The following is a 19431-nucleotide window of genomic DNA, read 5'->3' on the forward strand; positions in this document are numbered from 1 at the left end:
TGCCAGTTGGCCAGTGCATGCTCGGAGTACACGTCCTGGTAATCCGTCTGGCCCTGCAGCCTTGTGAATGTTGACCTGTTTAAAGGTCTTACATCAGCTACAGAGAGTGTGATCACACAGTCGTCCTGAACAGCTGATGCTCTCATGCATGCTTCAGTGTTGCTTGCCTCGAAGCGAGCATAGAAGTAATTTAGCTTGTCTGGTAGGCTCGTGTCACTGGGCAGCTCGCGGCTGTGCTTCCAATTGCAATCTGTAATAGTTTGCAAATCCTGCCACATCCGACGAGCGTCGGAGTCGGTGTAGTATGATTAAATCATAGTCCTGTATTGACGCTTTGCCTGTTTGATGATTCGTCGGAGGGCATAGAGGGAGTTCTTATAAGCTTCCAGGTTAGAGTTCCGCTCCTTGAAAGCGGCAGCACTACCCTTTAGCTCAGTGCGGATGTTGCCTGTAATCCATGGCTTCTGGTTGGGGTATGTACGTACAGTCACCGTGGGGACGACTTCCTCAATGCACTTATTGATGAAGCCAGTGACTGATGTGGTGTACTCCTCATTGCCATTGGAAGAATCCCGGAACATATTCCAGTCTGTGCTAGCAAAACAGTTCTGTAGCATAGCATCTGCGTCATCTGACCACATCTTTATTGACTGAGTAACTGGGGTTTCTTGCTTAAATTTTTGCTTGTAAGCAGGAATCAGGAAGATATAAATATGGTCAGATTTGCCAAATGGATGGCGAGGGAGAGCTTTTTATGCGTCTCTGTGTGTGGATTAAAGGTGGTCTAGAGTGTTTTCCCCTCTGGTTGCACATTTAACATGCTGTTAGAAATTAGGGAAACAGATTTAAGTTTCCTTGCTTTAAAGTCCACGGCCACTAGGAGCGCCGCCTCTGGATGAGCGTTTTCCTGTTCGCTTATGGCCCTATACAGCTCATTGAGTGTGGTCTTAGTGCCAGCATCGGTTTGTGGAGGTAAATAGACAGCTACGAAGAATATAGATTAAAACTATCTTGGTAAATAGTGTGGTCTACAGTTTATCATGAGATACTCTACCTCAGGCGAGCAAAACCTCGAGACTCCCTTACTATTAGATTTTGTGCTCCAGCTGTTGTTTACAAATATACACAGACCGTTACCCCTTGTCTTACCGGAGGCGGCTGTTCTATCTTGCCGGTGCAGTGTAAAACTGGGCAGCTGTATTTTATCCATTTGTCGTTCAGCCACGACACAGTGAAACATAAGAATTACAGTTTTTAATGTCCTGTTGGTAGGATATTCGTGATCGTAGTTTGTCTATTTTGTTATCCAATGATTGTACGTTGGCTAATAGTGCTGATGGTAGAGGCAGATTTCCCACTCGCCTTCAGATCCTTACAAGGCACCCTGACATACATCCCCGATATCTCCGTCTCCTTCTCATGCGAAGCACAGGGTTTTGGGCATTGTCGGGCATCTGAAAGAAATCCTTTGCGCCCGACTCATTAAAGAAAAAAACTCTTCTTCCATGACGATGTGAGTAATCACTGTCCTGATATCTAGAAGCACTTTTCGGTCATAAGGGACGGTGGTAGAAACATCATGTACAAAATAAATAACAAATAACGCAAAAAAAAACACACACAATAGGACAATTGGTTAGAAGACTGTAAAACGGCAGCCATCTCCACCGGCGTCATTATCTAGAGGAATTAGAAAGACCTTTCCGACCTTCTACCCAAAGTTCTTGTGCAGTGTATACCGCTGAACTGATAACGTGTTTGTCGTTTGACTGTGTAACTAACCAATCAGAAGTGCTCACCTTTCTGGTACTTGACTGGGTAGCCAATCAGAAGAGCACCCCTCTCTGTCTTTTGAGTGGGTATCCAATCAGAAGAGCTCCCCTCTCTGTCTTTTGAGTGGGTATCCAATCAGAAGGGCTCACCTGTCTGGTAGTTGAGTTTATATCCAATCAGAATGCCGTTAGGCTCCAGGGGTTTGTCCCACTCCAGGTGGATAACATCTGTACTCCGCTGGATGATCTTAAAGAACTTAGGAGCTTCTGGCACTAAACACACAGGGGAGAGAGGGAAAGAGAGGGGGAAGGATGTTAGAATGAGGGAGAGCGTGGGAGAGAGAAAGAGGGAGAGAGTTGGTAGGTGTAGGAGAGAGAGTGAGTTACAGTGTAAAAATCATTTGTCCAATGGACTGTATGATAGTTGGAGTTGTCCTTCTCTCTCCCTGTCTCACCTCCTTCCTTGGTACGGAACTCCACATGGTTGCTAGGCGGTCCCTCGTAGCGATTGTTGGCGACCACCATGTATATGCGGTAGTGGCTGTATGGCTGTAGGTCTGTCAGTATGCCAGTAGGCTGGGCCACGGTACTGTAGAACCCTTTAGTCTTCTTCTCTTTATTTACACGCAGACCCTTCACCATGCTGCCCTCACGCCAGTAGTACACCTGAGAGAGAGGGCCCACACACATTGTCATCACAGGGTGGTAGAAACACATGGTGTGTCTGTATGTATGTCTGTCTGTGGCCACGTGTGCCGTGTGCCGTGTGTGTGTGCCGTGTGTGTGTGTGTGTGTGTGTGTGTGTGTGTGTGTGTGTGTGTGTGTGTGTGTGTGTGTGTAGTGGGCTACAGTTCTCACCCTGTACTCCTTGAACTCTCCCAATACAGTGCTGGGATCTACTGGGGTCCAGTGGACATTGACCTTGGTGCTGTCAATCTTAGACACTCGCAGGTCAGTGGGAGGGGCTGTGGGCTCTGGAGGTACACACAGGTAGGAGATCATCAGCATGACGAGAGAGAAAGAAGAGAGAGACGAGAGCTAACATTTGCTCGTTCCAAAAAGATGATGAATGGTAAAGAAACGTTGCTTCATGTGTATGTAGGTTTGTGTGGGTACGTACTGTCCTCCCCAGAGTATCCTATGATGATGTTGGACTCGCCTCCCAGTCCAAAGTCATTCACAGCCCGCAGTTTGATCTCATAGGGTACGTAGGTCTCTGTGTCGTGTACAATGTGCTTTGCACCCACTGTAGTCACATTACTCCATTCCTCCCCCGTGTCCTTACGTCGCCACCACACCGAGTAGTGCAGGTTAGGGCCGTTTCGCTCTGTGTCCAACAAGGGCTGGAAAGCACAAAAAGACACACACATTAGTCTAGTTTTTACTGGCTGAAACAACCTTGCCATTGAGGGTGTCATGGCTCCTCATGAAGGGTAAAGGGCGAAACCATGACATCAGTCCCTGCTATGATCCTCTTTCTGTCTCTCACCTCCCAGCTGATCTCCATGTTGTTCTTCTTGGTGCCCCAGCCTTTCAGGCCTCTAGGGATAGCATCTGGAGCTAAAACACACAGGGACACATGTCATCTCTCTGGCTAAAATACACTACCGTCAAAAGTTTTAGAACACCTACTCATTCAAGGGTTTTTCCTTATTTTTACTATTTTCTACATTGTAGAATAATAGTGAAGACATCAAAACTATGAAATAACACATGGAATATTGTAGTAACCAAAAAAGTGTTAAACAAATTCAATTCTATTTTGTATTTGAGATTCTTCAAATAGCCACCCTTTTCCTTGATGACAGCTTTGCACACTCTTGGCATTCTCTCAACCAGCTTCACCTGGAATGCTTTTCCAACAGTCTTGAAGGAGTTCCCACATATGCTGAGCACTTGTTGGCTGCTTTTCCTTCACTCTGCAGCCCAACTCATCCCAAACCATCTCAATTTGGTTGAGGTTGGGGATTGTGGAGGCCAGGTCATCTGATGCAGCATTCCATCACTCTCCTTCTTAGTCAAATAGCCCTTACACAGTCTGGAGGTGTGCTGGGTCATTGTCCTGTTGTTAAACAAATGATAGTCCCACTAAGCGCAAACCAAATGGGATGGCGCATCGCTGAAGAATGAGGTGGTAGCAATGCTGCTTAAGTGTGCCTTGAATTCTAAATAAATCACAGACAGTGTCACCAGCAATGCACCCCCACACCATAACACATCCTCCTCCATGCTTCACGGTGGAAAACACACATGCGGAGATCATCCGTTCACCCACACCGTGTCTCACAAAGGCATGGCGGTTCGAACCAAAAATCTCAAATTTGGACTCCAGACCAAAGGACAAATTTCCACCGGTCTAATGTCCATTGCTCATGTATTTCTTGCCCCAAGCAATTATCTTCTTCTTATTGGTGTCCTTTAGTAGTAGTTTCTGTGCAGCAATTGGACTATGAAAGCCTGATTCACACAGTCTCCTCTGAACAGTTGATGTTGACTGTTGTCTGTTACTTGACCTCTGTGAAACATTTATTTGGGCTGTATATTTCACAGAACTCCTAAAAAAAGACACCCCCACCTGCCCTCCCTTCACCCTCCCTCGTTCCCTCCATTATCCTCCTTGATAATCCACTAGTATTGTGGTGAGGATTGGCTGGAGAAAGATCTGGTCGAACATCCTCCTAAATTCCCTTATCCCTACCCCCATCCATCCCCTCTCTCCCTCCCGGTGTCTGACTCACGGGCTCCGCTGGTCTGGTATCGTTGCGAGGGGAGGCTGGGGAGGCTCTGGCCCACAGAATTGACAGCGATGACTCTGAACTGGTAGTTGACGAAAGGAGAGAGCTCCAGGATGACAGTGTTGACGTCTCCGGGATAACTAGACAGGTTCTGCCACTTGCCTGACTCCCAACGGTCCTCCTCAAACTGAACCACGAACACTGCAGGGAAGAGGTGTGACAAGCCATGGAACGGTTGAATGTATGAATTGGGGTTACATTGGGAAGTAGTCTTGTGTGTGAGTGAGTGAGAGAGGTGTGTGTGTGTGTGTGTGTGTGTGTGTGTGTGTGTGTGTGTGTGTGTGTGTGTGTGTGTGTGTGTGTGTGTATTTACGTGTGATTGTTACTTTGTGTGAAGTGTGTGCGCGCGTGTGTGTATTTACATGTGACGGGGCTGTTGTGATCATCTCCATGTATCCAGGTGAGTCGTATGTTGCGTTCTTTAGCGTCAGACAACTCCAGGTCCATGGGAGAGTCAGGACGGTCTACACACAGGAGGGCCATAGGGTTAGATGGTACACAATCACAAACACACAACACATGCATTCGAGCAAACACACACTCATGCACACACGCATATTGACACACACACCAGCACGTGCACATGCATGCACAGACACACTCATACGCACACAGACATGCAACCAAACACACTGATACGCACACACACACACGTATAGTGCATTCGGAAAGTATTTTCCAGATTTTGTTACGTTACAGCCTTATTCTTAAATGGATTAATTCTTCTTTTTTTTACCATAAAGGCCTGATTGGTGGAGTGCTGCAGAAATGGTTCTCCCAGCTCCACAGAGGAACTCTGGAGCTCTGTCAGAGTGGCCACCGGGTTCTTGGTCACCTCCCTGTTTTGGTACCCTTCCCCAGATCTGTGCCTCGACACAATCCTGTCTCGGAGCTCTATGGACAATTCCTTTGACCTCATGGCTTGGTTTTTGCTCTGACATGCACTGACCTTATATAGACAGGTGTGTGCCTTTCCAAATAATGTTAAATCAATTGAATTTACCACAGATAATCAATGGAAACAGGATCCAACTGAGCTCAATTTCGAGTCTAATAGCAAAGAGTCTGAATACTTATGTAAATAAGATATTTCTGATTTATAACATTTGTTAACATTTCTAAAAAATGGTTTTCACTTTCTCATTATGGGTTATTGTGTGTAGACTGATGAGGAAAATGTTTTATTTAATTCATTTTAGAATAAGGCTGTAACGTAACAAACTGTAAAAAAAGTCAAGGTGTCTGAATACTTCCCAAATACACGCACATACATACACACACACACAGATGCACAAACATACACCCTTTCAGCCATAGGCATATTTATACTCATATCTCTTACATACTGCATTCATTCCTTTGGCATTAGGAAGCAATAGTCCAAACGAACCACTGTTATGCTTATTAGAGTGAAGAGAGAGCAAAAAAGATAGAAATACACAGAGAGAGAGAGAGAGAGAGAGAGAGAGAGAGAGAGAGAGGTAGAAAAGGCCACGGATGTTACCTGTAGGCAAGACACTAGACAGGGAGGCGTCCTCTGTGAGGGGGGCAGGGGGGTAAAGGTCAGAGGTTAAAGGTTAGAGGTTAGTCAGAGCATTAGTACAGTGGAGGAAACCCATCCACTACAGTACTACAACTGGTGTAGGGTGAAGTTGCCCCTAGACGCTAATCTTGGGTCAGTTTAGCATTTTCCTGACTAGTGGTTAAGGATAGAATTGGAAGAGGGGAGACTGATCCTAGATCTGTATCTAGGGGAAACTTCACCCGGAAGCACTATAACTACACAACCAGGAAACATATGTAGTACGATTCACCACCGATGCTGACGACCTACAAACTATTAGTAGCAGGAGTCTGATAGAAGTCAATAATGAGAGTAAATTCAGTGACATAAAACAATTCCATGTATTATAGTGTTATCTATGCAGGGCTAACTACAACGTTAAGAAGATGTGGGTCGATGAGAAGATGATTTGTAGAATGAAAGTAGACCATTTTCAAATCCATGTTGAACCAATCCATGTTGGTTTATGTAGCTGGGTCTTGTAGGGGAGAGAGAGTGTGTGTGTGTGTGTGTGTGTGTGTGTGTGTGTGTGTGTGTGTGTGTGTGTGTGTGTGTGTGTGTGTGTGTGTGTGTGTGTGTGTGTGTGTGTGTGTACCTGACACAGTAAGGCGTGCTGAGGCAGTGTCTTGGTCAATCTCTGTTTTAACAGTGCAGGTGTATGTTCCCTCATCTCCCTCATGGACATTGTGGATGGACAGAGAATCCTCATCCTTCTTCAACCTACAGTGCATAGACAAGGAAGGGAAAATATTACTGTGCTTGAACTATTGGAAACAATTAACTATTACAGCCAATGATACACTGCTAACAGAATCACCAATTGTGGTCAATAAGGTATAATAATATATATATATATATATATAATAATATAATATAATACGGCTCCCTATATTTTCTATGTATGTTTTCTGCCATAGGTAAACGCTCATGCAAAATAACAAAGGTGTGTAAACAGCGTTTACTATAGTACTTATTACAACATTATTACAACATTATCACAACATTATCACACTTCAACTTTACCTTACTATTGATCAATAGTGTACAATTCATCACATATCACACAGGGGACAAGAAAGTTACAGAAATCTGTTGTTGATTGTGTTTTGTGGTGTGTTTTACCTCGATCCCAGGGAGAGAGGCTTGTCATCCTTCAGCCAGGTAACAGTGATGGGCAGGGTGAGGTCGGATTTGACCCGGCAGTCGAAACGAGCCATGGTGCCTCTGATGGCTGACTGGTGCTCTGGAGCCCTGACAATACGTGTCGGCTCTGAAACACACCCGGGAAACAACACACACGCATGCATATCCGGGACAATAAGTGGGGATATAAGGAAGGCAATGTCCTCCTTGATCCCTGACAAACACATTTGTGGAATTTCTGATCAGCTGCAACTCAATAATATGAACAGTCGCTTTCTCATGATATGGGATGTTATTAAGGCCACTTTCTTATGACATGGGATGAATGAGAATGACAAATGCACTGCTGAATATGAATGTCCAATGCGAACCTCTAAGTAATGTCGTCTGCTCTGAGAAAGGAAAGGTCCGAGGTGTGATACAAATCTTTAGAGAGGATGGAAGATTCAATCCAAAATCACATGGGTTGATAAGGCACTTAGAACTGTTTGGCGACAACACAGGGACTATTTGGCACCGAGGAAGAAGAAGGATGGTGTGCTATGATGTGATTGGTTGCTCTCTAACCTTTGACCTCCAGGCGGACCTGGTTCTCCTCCGTGCCCAGGATGTTGTTGGCCACGCAGGTGTAGGTCCCCTGGTCCTCAGCCCGTGCACGCTTGATCTCCAGGGTCCCGTTGATGTAGACCCGATAGTGACCACCATCCAGACCACTTCCTTGACCATTCTTAAACCTTTATGGACACACACACAGAGGGGGAAAATACTCAGCGTAAGACACACTTTTTTCAAGTAACAGAAACGGAACATGGAACAAAAATGATCCATACTGTTCCATTATTTTAAAAGCATGGAAACCGGTTAGTAACGTTATTTTACGTTGCAGGCATTTCTTTTCTAGTTCCACAACAAAACGCAACAACACTCCTATGCAAAGCCCTCACTCTGTCACTCAGAAACTTATTCCAGCGCACTGGCAGAAAGATCCTGCCAGTGCGCGTGTGTGTTTAGGCTACCTGCCCCCCCCCCTCTGAAAAGCATAAGCTAATATACTGATGTTAGAAGTGTGAAAAGATAGGAAGAGAGATTTTTTATTAGGTAGAGAAGAATGGATTCACTTGTTCAATGCTAGTTAAGAACATTATAGGCCTAGTTATCACGTTTAACATTGGATTTATTAACTACAAAAAGAAAATCTGTGTTTTTAATTCTGGTGCAGCTTCTATGAAGGCACTTTAAATGTCCTTTGAGCTTGCTAGCTCAAGCTTGTTAGCTAGCTAGTTCAAACTTGTTAGCTAGTTAGCTCAAGCTTGTTAGCTAGCTAGTTCAAACTTGTTAGCTAGTTAGCTCAAGCTTGTTAGCTAGCTAGCTCAAACTTGTTAGCTAGCTAGCTCAAACTTGTTAGCTAGCTAGCTCAAACTTGTTAGCTAGCTAGCTCAAACTTGTTAGCTAGCTAGCTCAAAGGAAATTCAAAGTTCCTTCCTAGATGCTGCTCCCAGGTATAATTCTGTGGACCTAGTTCAGATAATGCATGTCATAACAAGATGACTAGCGCTTCAAGCCTGTTCCTGAACCCTCTCACTCTCTTCCCGCCTGTGAAATTTCAGTCACATCTTGCGCATAGGCTACTCTACACAAGTCAGTCATCTGCAGTCACAGCATAGTCTTACCTCTTTGTTGATTGATATCCATTGAATTGTTTCCATTTTCTGTTGGTCTCTCCATCATCTACACAACTAGCTTGCCTGCTCTATCCGCACCGATTGATTAATTTAATGAGCTACAACTGTTGATTTCACAGGTTAAAAGGGAACAGAAAGAAACAATATAAACCAGTACTTTTTGGGGGGTTCGAACCAGTTCAGAACACTATTTTACCAGTCGGAAGAGTGTAACGGAACCCCCCAAAAATAGTGGTTCAGTTCAGAACAAAACAATTGAAAAAAAATGTGGTTCCAACCCCTGACACGCACATCCATACATGTACCCACACACACAACTTTTAAACTTTTTGCACTCATATCTCCTCAGGAGGTAAGGTATCTATTCTATCTGGGTCTTTCTTTCCATACTCACTAGTATATGCATTTTGTTTTGTGTGGACCACTGGAAGAGTAGCTGTTGCACTACAGCTAATGGAGATCCTAATAAACGAAACTAAACTCACCAGCGTAGCTCAGGAAGTGGCGAGCCAAAATAGGGACAGTCCAGGAAGGTTCTGTTGTTCTCTATCACCTTTATCAGCTGGTTCTTAGGACCCAGCATTCTGGGGGCCATGTCTACAGAGAGAGAGGAAGAGAGAGCGAGACAGAGAGAGAGAGAGGGAGGGAGGAAGAGAGGGAGAGAGAGAAAGAGAGAGGAAGAGAGGGAGGGAGGAAGAGAGGGAGAGAGAGAAAGAGAGAGGAAGAGAGGGAGAGGAAGAGAGAGAGACATAATACATGTACATATTTAGTCCCATTTAATTATAGCTTCATTACTCATCATCATAACCATCATCACCACTCTCTTTCTTACCCAGTATGCTAATGAATGCGTTAGCCAGCAAGTAACCATGGTCATTGGATGCATTACACTGGTACACAGCGCTGCTGCCGATCTGAACAGAGCGGAACATGATGGTGTCACCTGCCACCGTTCTGCTAGGGTTGGGCAAGGTGCCTGGAAGAGGGGGAGAAAGGAGGAGAGAGAGAGAAAAGAGAGACAGAGAAAGAGAGAGAATGTAAAATGTAAAAACAGGCTGGATGTGAAAGCAGCGGGTTTGAGTTGATTATTTTGATAGTATTTCCAGGGCTGATGAATGATGTTGAATGGGTTGTGAAGGACTCACTATTGCTATCGATCGGCCCTCCGTTGACCAGCCACTGGATGTGAGGTTTGGGGTTTCCATTGGCCCGACACACCAGACGACCGTTCTCATCCGGCGCTAGCACCAGATTGGACGGCTGGTCCAGCCAATAGGGAGCCGCTGTTGGGTACAAGAGACGCCATCGGTCAGATGGTCAACCAAACAGATCGACACGCACGTACGCAAAACACATGCAACACCCACCCGGACGCTCACATGCATGGCAACACAAACACACACCCCTCCCCTCCTAACCTTTAACCTGGACGTAGATGGAGTGTCGGATGCTTCCTATCTGATTGTTGGCCATACACATGTACTCCCCTGCGTCCTCCTCTGACACACTGTCGATACGCAGAGTTTTATTGAAGTTGTCTAGTTTCACCTTCTGGTTCAGGTCTCCCCCCTTCTTAAACCACTTTATACTGGGAGTTGGACTGAGAGAGGGAGGGAGGGAAGGGAAAGAGTGGGTGAGATGGGAGAGGGAATAGGGGGTGAGATGAGGTGTTCTTTTTCCTGATAAAAGATAGATTGTGTGTGTGTGTGTGTGTGTGTGTATGTGTGTTTGTACGTGTGTGTGTGCGTGTTTCCGACACTCACACTCCGGAAGCGATACACTCCAGCTTTAGCTTTTCTCCTCTCATCACCATCCTCGAGCTGTCAGTCCCCGTGGGGGAGAGGAAGTTAGGTGTGGTCTCTGCTACCTTACGACCTGGGGACAGGAGAGGAAGGGGTTAACACACCCACACAATACATTCACCTTCATCTCAATTCTAATCAAACACAATGATTGGAGTTTATGTTTAATCCATGAGTCACTTCCGACACAGTAGGTGTACCAGCTCCTTATAAAGATATGAGACAGAGCACAAACGAATCGGTTTATTATTTTCATGCTTCCATGCCCAGCGTCTCTGCCAAGCAAACGGATGAAACGGTTCATCTACATCCGTAGAATGTTCTCATCGTTATCTTTCAGTTGCCCCCCTTAGCTTTGGCTTGTTTTCCGGTTTGTTCCGTAGCCATATCACCCTGTTAGTTGTTCCTTTGTCTCTCACCCCCCCCTGGAGGGCAGCCATTTAAACCAGAGAAGAAGAAACAACAACAGCATTGATCTCCCACTTTCAGTCCGCCAGAGAATCACAATTACGTGAACCGAAACCATAGACTCTAAATAAAAAAAGACTGACATCAAAACCAGTCCTGATGAATCACAGAGAAAACATATTGCTTCTTATTCCCTTTCCTTCTCTGCTTAGAAGGAAATCCTTTGATATAGTTAAAAGAGCATATATCGGGCCACTGAGTTCATATATTTCAGTGGTGTGCTTCATGTAACAACCCCAGTGCATGGCTTAAGCATTTAGCTGATGTTAAATCCCTTCAACGTTTGGATCCCTTCCAGAACCTTCTGAGCTCTGAGTCAGGTTCAGAGTTCGGTTATTAAGGGATTTATACTCTTAAAGACAATGTAGCAGAAATGTTGTGTGAGGCATGTTGTGTTTACACATAGATCAGTAGGAATAGTACCACACTTGTGGCTGTGAGCTGTTTAACTGCTTGTTGCGTTGCACTTGACCAAAACCCACCTCAGATCCATTTCAATTCATTATAGATTTACTATATACGTATTATACTTCCCCACCAACTCAAAAATCATACGCATATAAATACAGCATTTCCTCAAACAGTAAACACATTAAAACATCTATGCCCAAAGTCAGTGTTACCAAACACTAAATACATTAGGTTGGGTAAGTTAGAAGGTTAGCCCACAGTCAACAGAATTAGCTTAAGAGTAACAGAGCTATAATGAACCAGGCACACGTTAGCTTCTTTCGTGATGCAGATCTGATCTGTATGGGATTAAAGCATGTGTTAGCAGTTAGCATCTCCAGAGCACTGAAAACAGAGATGTGCTATTGTTAGTGACACTTGGAGAGGAGAGAGGGTCTCTGGGATTAGTGCAGACAACTGGCAGAGGACATATGTACGCCATCACCGCGACAAGTGACATTATAGCCGTGGCAACGCGCAGCCATGGCAACATGTAGCCAATGGCACCGCTTGAGCGGGATCCTCCCATGGTGCACTGCAACCCCTGAGGAAAACTAGACCTAGCCCCCAGGGATAAGCTTACTACAACTGTGTCTGTGTGTGTGTGTGTGTGTGTGTGTGTGTGTGTGTGTGTGTGTGTGTGTGTGTGTGTGTGTGTGTGTGTGTGTGTGTGTGTGTGTGTGTGTGTGTGTGTGTGTGTGCGTGCGTGCATGCGTGCGTGTGTGTAAGAAAGACAGGTGGTACAGCTCCAACCCGCTCCCATCCTCTCTCTGTGTGTGTGTGACCACGCATACGTGCACATTTGCATTTGCAAGCTTATAACTATTAATGAACATATCATGAATACAGATGCTATTTCTTGCATGCATGGTTTAGGATAATCCCTCTCTTATACCTCTGCCACACGAGCGTCCCAAAGAGGGTCACGGTGTCTGTCCCCATTTTGTTCCTATGAGAGTCGCCTCACAATGGTACACATGCCACCCCTCCCAGGCCTACTCCCTAGAGCCAGAGTAGTTAGAACATATGCCACTGGTTCCCCCTCTGGCTATATAGGTTGGCTGTGGATTGGGCTTGGGGTAAGGGCTTTATGATAAGCAGTAGGAGTAGGAGCAGTAGGAGGTATTTTCATTTATTCTTATTTGATCTTTATTTAACTAGGCAAGTCAGTTAATTTTAAGAACAAATTAATATTTTCAACGACGGCCTAGGAACAGAGAGACCAAGGGGATGTCAGAGAACAGAGAGACCAAGGGGATGTCCGAGTACAGAGAGACCAAGAGGATGTCAGAAAACAGAGACCAAGAGGATGTCAGAGAAGAGAGAGACCAAGAGGATGTCAGAGAACAAAGAGATGTCTTTCGAGGAGACCTTTTCAAATCCCTTTTTTTTTGCAGTGCTAGCCTCTAGAGTACCACAGGGAGATTCTCCAAAGCTCTACTGTCACCACTGACTTAGTTTGGAGGGGCTCTAAAGCCAGGCTTGACATTGGTTGAGTTAAGGGACAAACTGGCCTTTTGTCTGTACAGCTGCTGAGGTACCGCATATGCAATGAGTCAGCTGAAGGGAGAATTAGAGGTTATGCTAGGATAAAGGACCTTATGGGCAAATCAACACGGTTGTATTCTGGCAGTGAGAGGTCTTGGTCAGGGTGAGTGTCATTGAAAACAGCAGGGTGGGTAAATAAAACACCCCACACTTGAATTAAATTGAGTTTAGTAAGGCTGAGCTGGCTGGTTATGAGGCCAGGGTTGAGGTTAAAGTCGCTGCTATAAAAAGCAATATCAGTCTGTGAAAAAGGTTGCTAACAGCATCCATTGAGGCTAGGCTGTGTTGTTAGCTGTGTTAGCTAGCTATGTTGGTCGCATATCCATTGAGCTGACTGATTAGCAGGCTACATGGCTAGCTGTGTTAGCTAGCTGTGATGTTAAGACATCCATTGAGCTGAAGGATTAACAGGCTAGGCTATACGGTGCTAGCTTTGTTGATAACTGAGTCATTCAACTGACTGATTAGCATGTGCAGGCTAGACTACAGTGGTAGAACGGTGTTATGAGAGTGACATGGTACTGCTGGGGGTGAAGAATGGGAGGAAAAGGAAGAGTGTGTGTCTGGACTAGACTCACCACCATACGGGTCAGTGGAGTTGACAGAGGAAGTGTCATTATACGGCTCCTCTGAAAACACACACACACAGCAGTCAGCGTGCAGAACACGCAAACACACACGTAAACACACAAACATGCACGCACGCACACGCACTTGCACATACACACACACACACACAATTATGCACACACACGCATGCCAACACTCAGAACTACATAGCTTTTCCAGCTCTAAGAAAATCGTAGAAACTGAAGAGCTGCTTTCGTCCCTGCTTCAGAAAAAGAGAGATATCAACTTTAATGTCAACTGTAAAGAAAGCAGCTTCCAGGACACGTAGACGACAATCACTGCTGGAGGAGAACACAGGCACAACAGCTCACACTGAGGAACAAAGGAGAATGTCCTGATTAAATATTGTACATGTCATGGCACCAGGCCACCTGTAGATGGAGGCATCTTATTTCTCATATACACTGAAAGTACAAAACATTGGGAACACCTTCCTAATATTCAATTGCACTCGCTTTTGCCCACAGAACAAGTCTTAATTCGTCGGGGAATGGACTCAACAAGGTGTAGAAAGCTTTCCACAGGGATGCTGGCCCATGTTGACTCCAATGCTTCCCACAGTTGTGTCATGTTGGCTGGATGTCCTTTGTGTGGTGGACCATTCTTGATACACATGGGAAACTGTTGAGCGTGAAAAGCTACCATCAAAGGCCCTTAAATCTTTTGTCTTGCCCATTCACCCTGTGAATGGCACACATACACAATCCATGTCTCAATTGTCTCAAGGCTTAAAAATCCTTCTTTAATCTGTCTCCTCCCCTTCATCTACACTGATTGAAGTGGATTTAACAAGTGACATCAATAAGGGATCATAGCTTTCACCTGGTCAATCTACTCTCTACACTAAGTGTATAATATGAGGCACACTGGTTGACCAGGTAGTAAATGATCCCATCTGAACAGAGCAATAGACCATGGCTACATTCAAAGCCTGTGTGTGTGTGTGTGTGTGTGCGTGGGCTCATGTGTGCGTCTGCGTGCACGCACCTATGTGTGTGTGTGTGTGTGTGTGTGTGTGTGTGTGTGTGTAGCCTACTTACTGGTCTGCACTTTGAGTGTGAAGGGGTTCTTCTGCTGGATAGTGTGTGTGAAGAGGAATCGGGCGTTGCAGCTGTAGTCTGTGTGGGAGTCTTTAGCCAGCACATTAGAGAAATACAGGTCTCCATTCAGACCCATGGACACACGCTTGTCCTGGGTTATAGGCATCATGGCTGTGAAGGTAGGGAGGGAGGGAGGGAGGGAGGGAGGGAGGGAGGGAGGGAGGGAGGGAGGGGGAGGGAGGGAGGGAGGGAGGGAGGGAGGGAGGGAGGGAGGGAGGGAGGGAGGGAGGAGAGACATACTAAGTAATTTAGACTTCATGCTTCATAATCAACCATAACATGATCTTATTTCAGAGGCATCCACTGGACTGGCCAAAATGAGTAGCCTGTATCTCATGTGAAATTGAAAAACGAAACCAAATAGACGTTACACTCTAACTGTAACCTAGTCTCATTGGCTTGACCTTCTAACTAGTCTGGCCCCGGCTGAGTGTACAGTCGTGGCCAAATTATTTGAGAATGACGCAAATATAAATTTTCACAAAGTTTGCTGCCTCAGTGTCTTTAGATATTTTAGTCAGATGTTTCTATGGAATACTGAAGTATAATTACAAACATTTCAAAAGTGTCAAAGGCTTTTATTGACAATTACATGAAGTTGATGCAAAGAGTCAATTTTTGCAGTGTTGACCCTTCTTTTCAACACCTCTGCAATCCGCCCTGGCATGCTGTCAATTAACTTCTGGGCCACATTCTGACTGATGGCTGCCCATTCTTGCATAATAAATGCTTGGAGTTTGTCAGAATTTGTGGGTTCTGTTTGTCCACCCACCTCTTGAGCATTGACGACAAGTTCTCAGTGGGATTAAGGTCTGGGGAGTTTCCTGGCCATGGACCCAAAATATCGATATCTTGTTCCCCGAGCCACTTAGTTATCACTTTTGCCTTATGGCAAGGTGCTCCATCATGCTGGAAAAGGCATCGTTCGTCACCAACTGTTCCTGGATGGTTGGGAGAAGTTGCTCTCGAAGGATGTGTTGGTACCATTCTTTATTCATGCCAGTGTTCTTAGGCAAAATTGTGAGTGAGCCCACTCCCTTGGCTGAGAAGCAACCCCACACATGAATGGTCTCAGGATGCTTTACTGTTGGCATGAAACAGGACTGATGGTAGCGCTCACCTTGTCTTCTCCGGACAAGCTTTTTTTCCGGATGTCCCAAACAATCGGAAAGGGGATTCATCAGAGAAAATGACTTTACCCCAGTCCTCAGCAGTCCAATCCCTGAACATTTTGCAGAATATCAGTATGTTCCTGAAGTTTTTCCTGGAGAATAGTGGCTTCTTTGCTGCCCTTCTTGACACCAGGCCATCCTCAAAAAGTCTTTGCCTCATTGTGCGTGCAGATGCACTCACACCTGCCTGCCGGCATTCCTGAGCAAGCTCTGTACTGGTGGTGCCCCGATCCCGCAGCTGAATCAACTTTAGGAGATGGTCCGGGCACTTGCTGGACTTTCTTGGGAGCCCTGAAGCCTTCTTCACAACAGTTGAACCGCTCTCCTTGAAGTTCTTGATGATCCGATAAATGGTTGATTTAGGTGCAATCTTACCGGCAGCAATATCCTTGCCTGCGAAGCCCTTTTTGTGCAAAGCAATGAAGACGGCACGTGTTTCCTTGCAGGTAACCTTGATTGACAGAGGAAGAACAATGATTCTAAGCACCACCCTCCTTTTGAAGCTTCCAGTCTGTTATTCGAACTCAATCAGCATGACAGAGTGATCTCCAGTCTTGTCCTCGTCAACACTCACACCTGTGTTAACGAGAGAATCACTGACATGATGTCAGCTGGTCCTTTTGTGGCAGGGCTGAAATGCAGTGGAAATGTTTTTGGGGGATTCAGTTCATTTGCATGGCAAAGAGGGACTTTGCAATCTGGTTGTCATGACGATGCCCGAGGTCCAATCATAACCCAGCCAGTGGTATCATGAAGTGGTGGTGTGCAATTGCGAATGGACAATGTGCTATAATAATATGATCACTGTATTTTCTAATCTACTGTAAGTATTCTGTTCATAGTGGCCCCATGGCTAATGCTCAGCATGTCTAATAAAGATTAAAACTGCTTCCCAAATGGCATGCTTTTCCCCACATAGTGCACTACTTTCGATCAGAGCCCTACGTGCCCTGGTCAAAAGTAGTGCATTATATAGGCATTAGGGTGCCATTTGGGACACAGCCTTACTGAACTGAACTGAATGGCTGAGGAGAATATAGTGGACACCATTAGCTGTGAAGGACCTCTTGAGCCTGGGCTCTTAAAATGGCTTCTGTCGTCTCTTGGGTTCTGCTCTCTCAGCTCTTTACCCAGTCGAGTCAGAGATTCACATGCATGCACAGACACACACAGACATATTTTCAGTTGGTCAGCAGTAATGCACACTGCTATAGAAGAGGACAGAGAGAGAGAGAGAGAGAGAGAGAGAGGACAGATTGAGAGTGAAATGTGTTAAAGGTTTCTAGATAGGAACAAGAGTGAGTGAGAGAATAAAAGAGCAAGTGGCCAAACAGAAGAGCTGAAAGGTCAAACGACTGGCATAGAGAGAGACACTGTCAGAGAAAGACTATTTTAATTATGATAATATTGTACATCTCCAAACATTGTTAGGTCATGCCAATAAAGCACATTTAATTGAATTGAGAGAGTGAGACCTGTTGCCACAAGAAAAGTGGCAACCGGTGAATAACAAACACCATTTTATACTTTAACTATTTGCACTTAATATAACATTCATAACGTCTTTATTATTATTTTTATGTTTGTGAGTGCAATGTTTACTGTTCATATTTATTGTTTATTTCACTTTTGTTTATTATCTAGTTCACTTGCTATGGCAATATTAACATGTTTTTCCTATGCCAATAAAGAGAGAGGAGAGAGAGAGTCAGATAGGGGGACAGAGTCAGAGTCAGATAGAGGGGTCAGAGAGAGGGGGAAGTCAGATAGAGGGGGAGAGAGGGGGGAAGTCAGATAGAGGGGGAGAGAGGGGGGAAGTCAGATAGAGGGGGGAGAGAGGGGGAGTCAAGTCAGATAGAGGGGGGGAGAGTCAGATAGAGGGGGAGAGGGGGGAGTCAGAGTCAGATAGAAGGGGAGAGAGTCAGAGTCAGATAGAGGGGGAGAGAGGGGGAGTCAGAGTCAGATAGAAGGGGACAGAGTCAGAGTCAGATAGAGGGGGGAGGGGGGGTCAGAGTCAGATAGAAGGGGAGAGGGGGAGTCAGAGTCAGATAGAAGGGGAGAGGGGGAGTCAGAGTCAGATAGAGGGGGAGAGGGGAGAGTCAGAGTCAGATAGAAGGGGAGAGAGTCAGAGTCAGATAGAGGGAGGGGGAAGTCAGAGTCAGATAGAGGGGGGGGGTCAGAGTCAGATAGAAGGGGAGAGAGTCAGAGTCAGATAGAAGGGGAGGGAGTCAGAGTCAGATAGAAGGAGAGAGAGTGGGAAGTCAGAGTCAGATAGAGGGGGGTCAGAGTCAGAAGAAGGGGGGAGTCAGAGTCAGATAGAAGGGGAGAGAGTCAGAGTCAGATAGAGCGGGAGAGAGAGGGGAGGAGTCAGAGTCAGATAGAAGGGGAGAGAGACAGTCAGAGATAAAGAGAGCAAGACAGAGAGACAGAGAGACAGAGAGAAAGACAGACAGAGAAAGACAGAGAGAAAGACAGACAGACAGACAGACAGAGAGAAAGACAGACAGAGAGAAAGACAGACAGAGAAATAGACAGACAGAGAAAAAGACAGACAGATAGACAGACAGACAGACAGAGAGAAAGACAGACAGACAGAGAGAAATACAGACAGAGAGAAAGACAGACAGACAGAGAGAAATACAGACAGACAGAGAGAAATACAGACAGAGAGAAAGACAGACAGACAGAGAGAAATACAGACAGAGGGAAAGGCAGACATAGAAATAGACAGACAGAGAAAAAGACAGACAGACAGACAGACACACAGACAGACAGACAGACAGACAGACAGACAGACAGACAGACAGACAGACAGACAGACAGACAGACAGAGAGCTAGACTCACCGCTGTCCATCCAGAAGGTGAGCGGAGGGGGCAGACCAGGAGGAGGGTTACAGGCCAGGACCAGGGGAGATCCCTCACCCACTACCACTGGCTCCAACACCTCCTTAGGCCACAGAGGAGACTCTGACAGAGGGAGAGAGAGTTTTAGATACTTATTACAAGTCATATTCACTTGCTAACATTTCAGAATGTAGACTATAGTTTTTTTTGTGTCCATGCAAATGTCTTTGTGTCTATCTATCTATGTGTGTGTGTGTGTTTGTGTGTGTGAGTGCATGTGTATGTGTGTATATCAACAGTCTCCTCACTGGACACTCGTAGTAGGATCTTGTTAGTCAGCGCCGTTCCAAAGATGTTGGAGGCAAAACACTGGTATTCCCCCTCGTAGTCCTCTGGCCTCCCTCCGCTCCGGAAGCTGATTTCCAGCGTTCCTGAGCGCTTCCGCATCGTCACCCGCGGA

General features: G+C 45.6%; 1 protein-coding gene across 17 annotated transcripts in view; it reads right to left on the reverse strand.

The window, feature by feature from the left end:
- LOC112244826 (neurofascin-like) overlaps nt 1-19431 on the reverse strand; it is a 158300-nt gene that overhangs the window by 34765 nt on the left and 104104 nt on the right. For 14 of the 17 annotated variants that reach the window (XR_006079068.1, XR_006079070.1, XR_006079072.1 and 11 more), the window contains 20 exons: nt 19280-19431; nt 18972-19094; nt 14895-15065; nt 13803-13853; nt 10720-10831; nt 10375-10556; nt 10102-10239; nt 9789-9932; nt 9442-9553; nt 7842-8008; nt 7254-7401; nt 6727-6851; nt 6072-6104; nt 4930-5031; nt 4511-4708; nt 3262-3332; nt 2893-3115; nt 2631-2746; nt 2228-2438; nt 1923-2045 (listed from right to left, as the gene is read on the reverse strand). The exon at nt 19280-19431 is cut by the window's right edge and continues 45 nt beyond it. Coding sequence is in view for 12 of the 17 variants with exons in the window: in XM_042299272.1 (XP_042155206.1) it covers nt 1923-2045; nt 2228-2438; nt 2631-2746; nt 2893-3115; nt 3262-3332; nt 4511-4708; nt 4930-5031; nt 6072-6104; nt 6727-6851; nt 7254-7401; nt 7842-8008; nt 9442-9553; nt 9789-9932; nt 10102-10239; nt 10375-10556; nt 10720-10831; nt 13803-13853; nt 14895-15065; nt 18972-19094; nt 19280-19431 (2702 nt within the window). In the remaining 5 variants the exon portion in view is untranslated. The remainder of the gene's footprint in view (nt 1-1922; nt 2046-2227; nt 2439-2630; nt 2747-2892; nt 3116-3261; nt 3333-4510; nt 4709-4929; nt 5032-6071; nt 6105-6726; nt 6852-7253; nt 7402-7841; nt 8009-9441; nt 9554-9788; nt 9933-10101; nt 10240-10374; nt 10557-10719; nt 10832-13802; nt 13854-14894; nt 15066-18971; nt 19095-19279) is intronic. The other 3 variants (XM_042299321.1, XM_042299291.1, XM_042299292.1) reach the window with 2 other exon arrangements.

The sequence above is a fragment of the Oncorhynchus tshawytscha genome, linkage group LG02, assembly GCF_018296145.1.
Source record: "Oncorhynchus tshawytscha isolate Ot180627B linkage group LG02, Otsh_v2.0, whole genome shotgun sequence".
In the NCBI taxonomy this organism is placed as follows: Eukaryota; Metazoa; Chordata; class Actinopteri; order Salmoniformes; family Salmonidae; genus Oncorhynchus; species Oncorhynchus tshawytscha.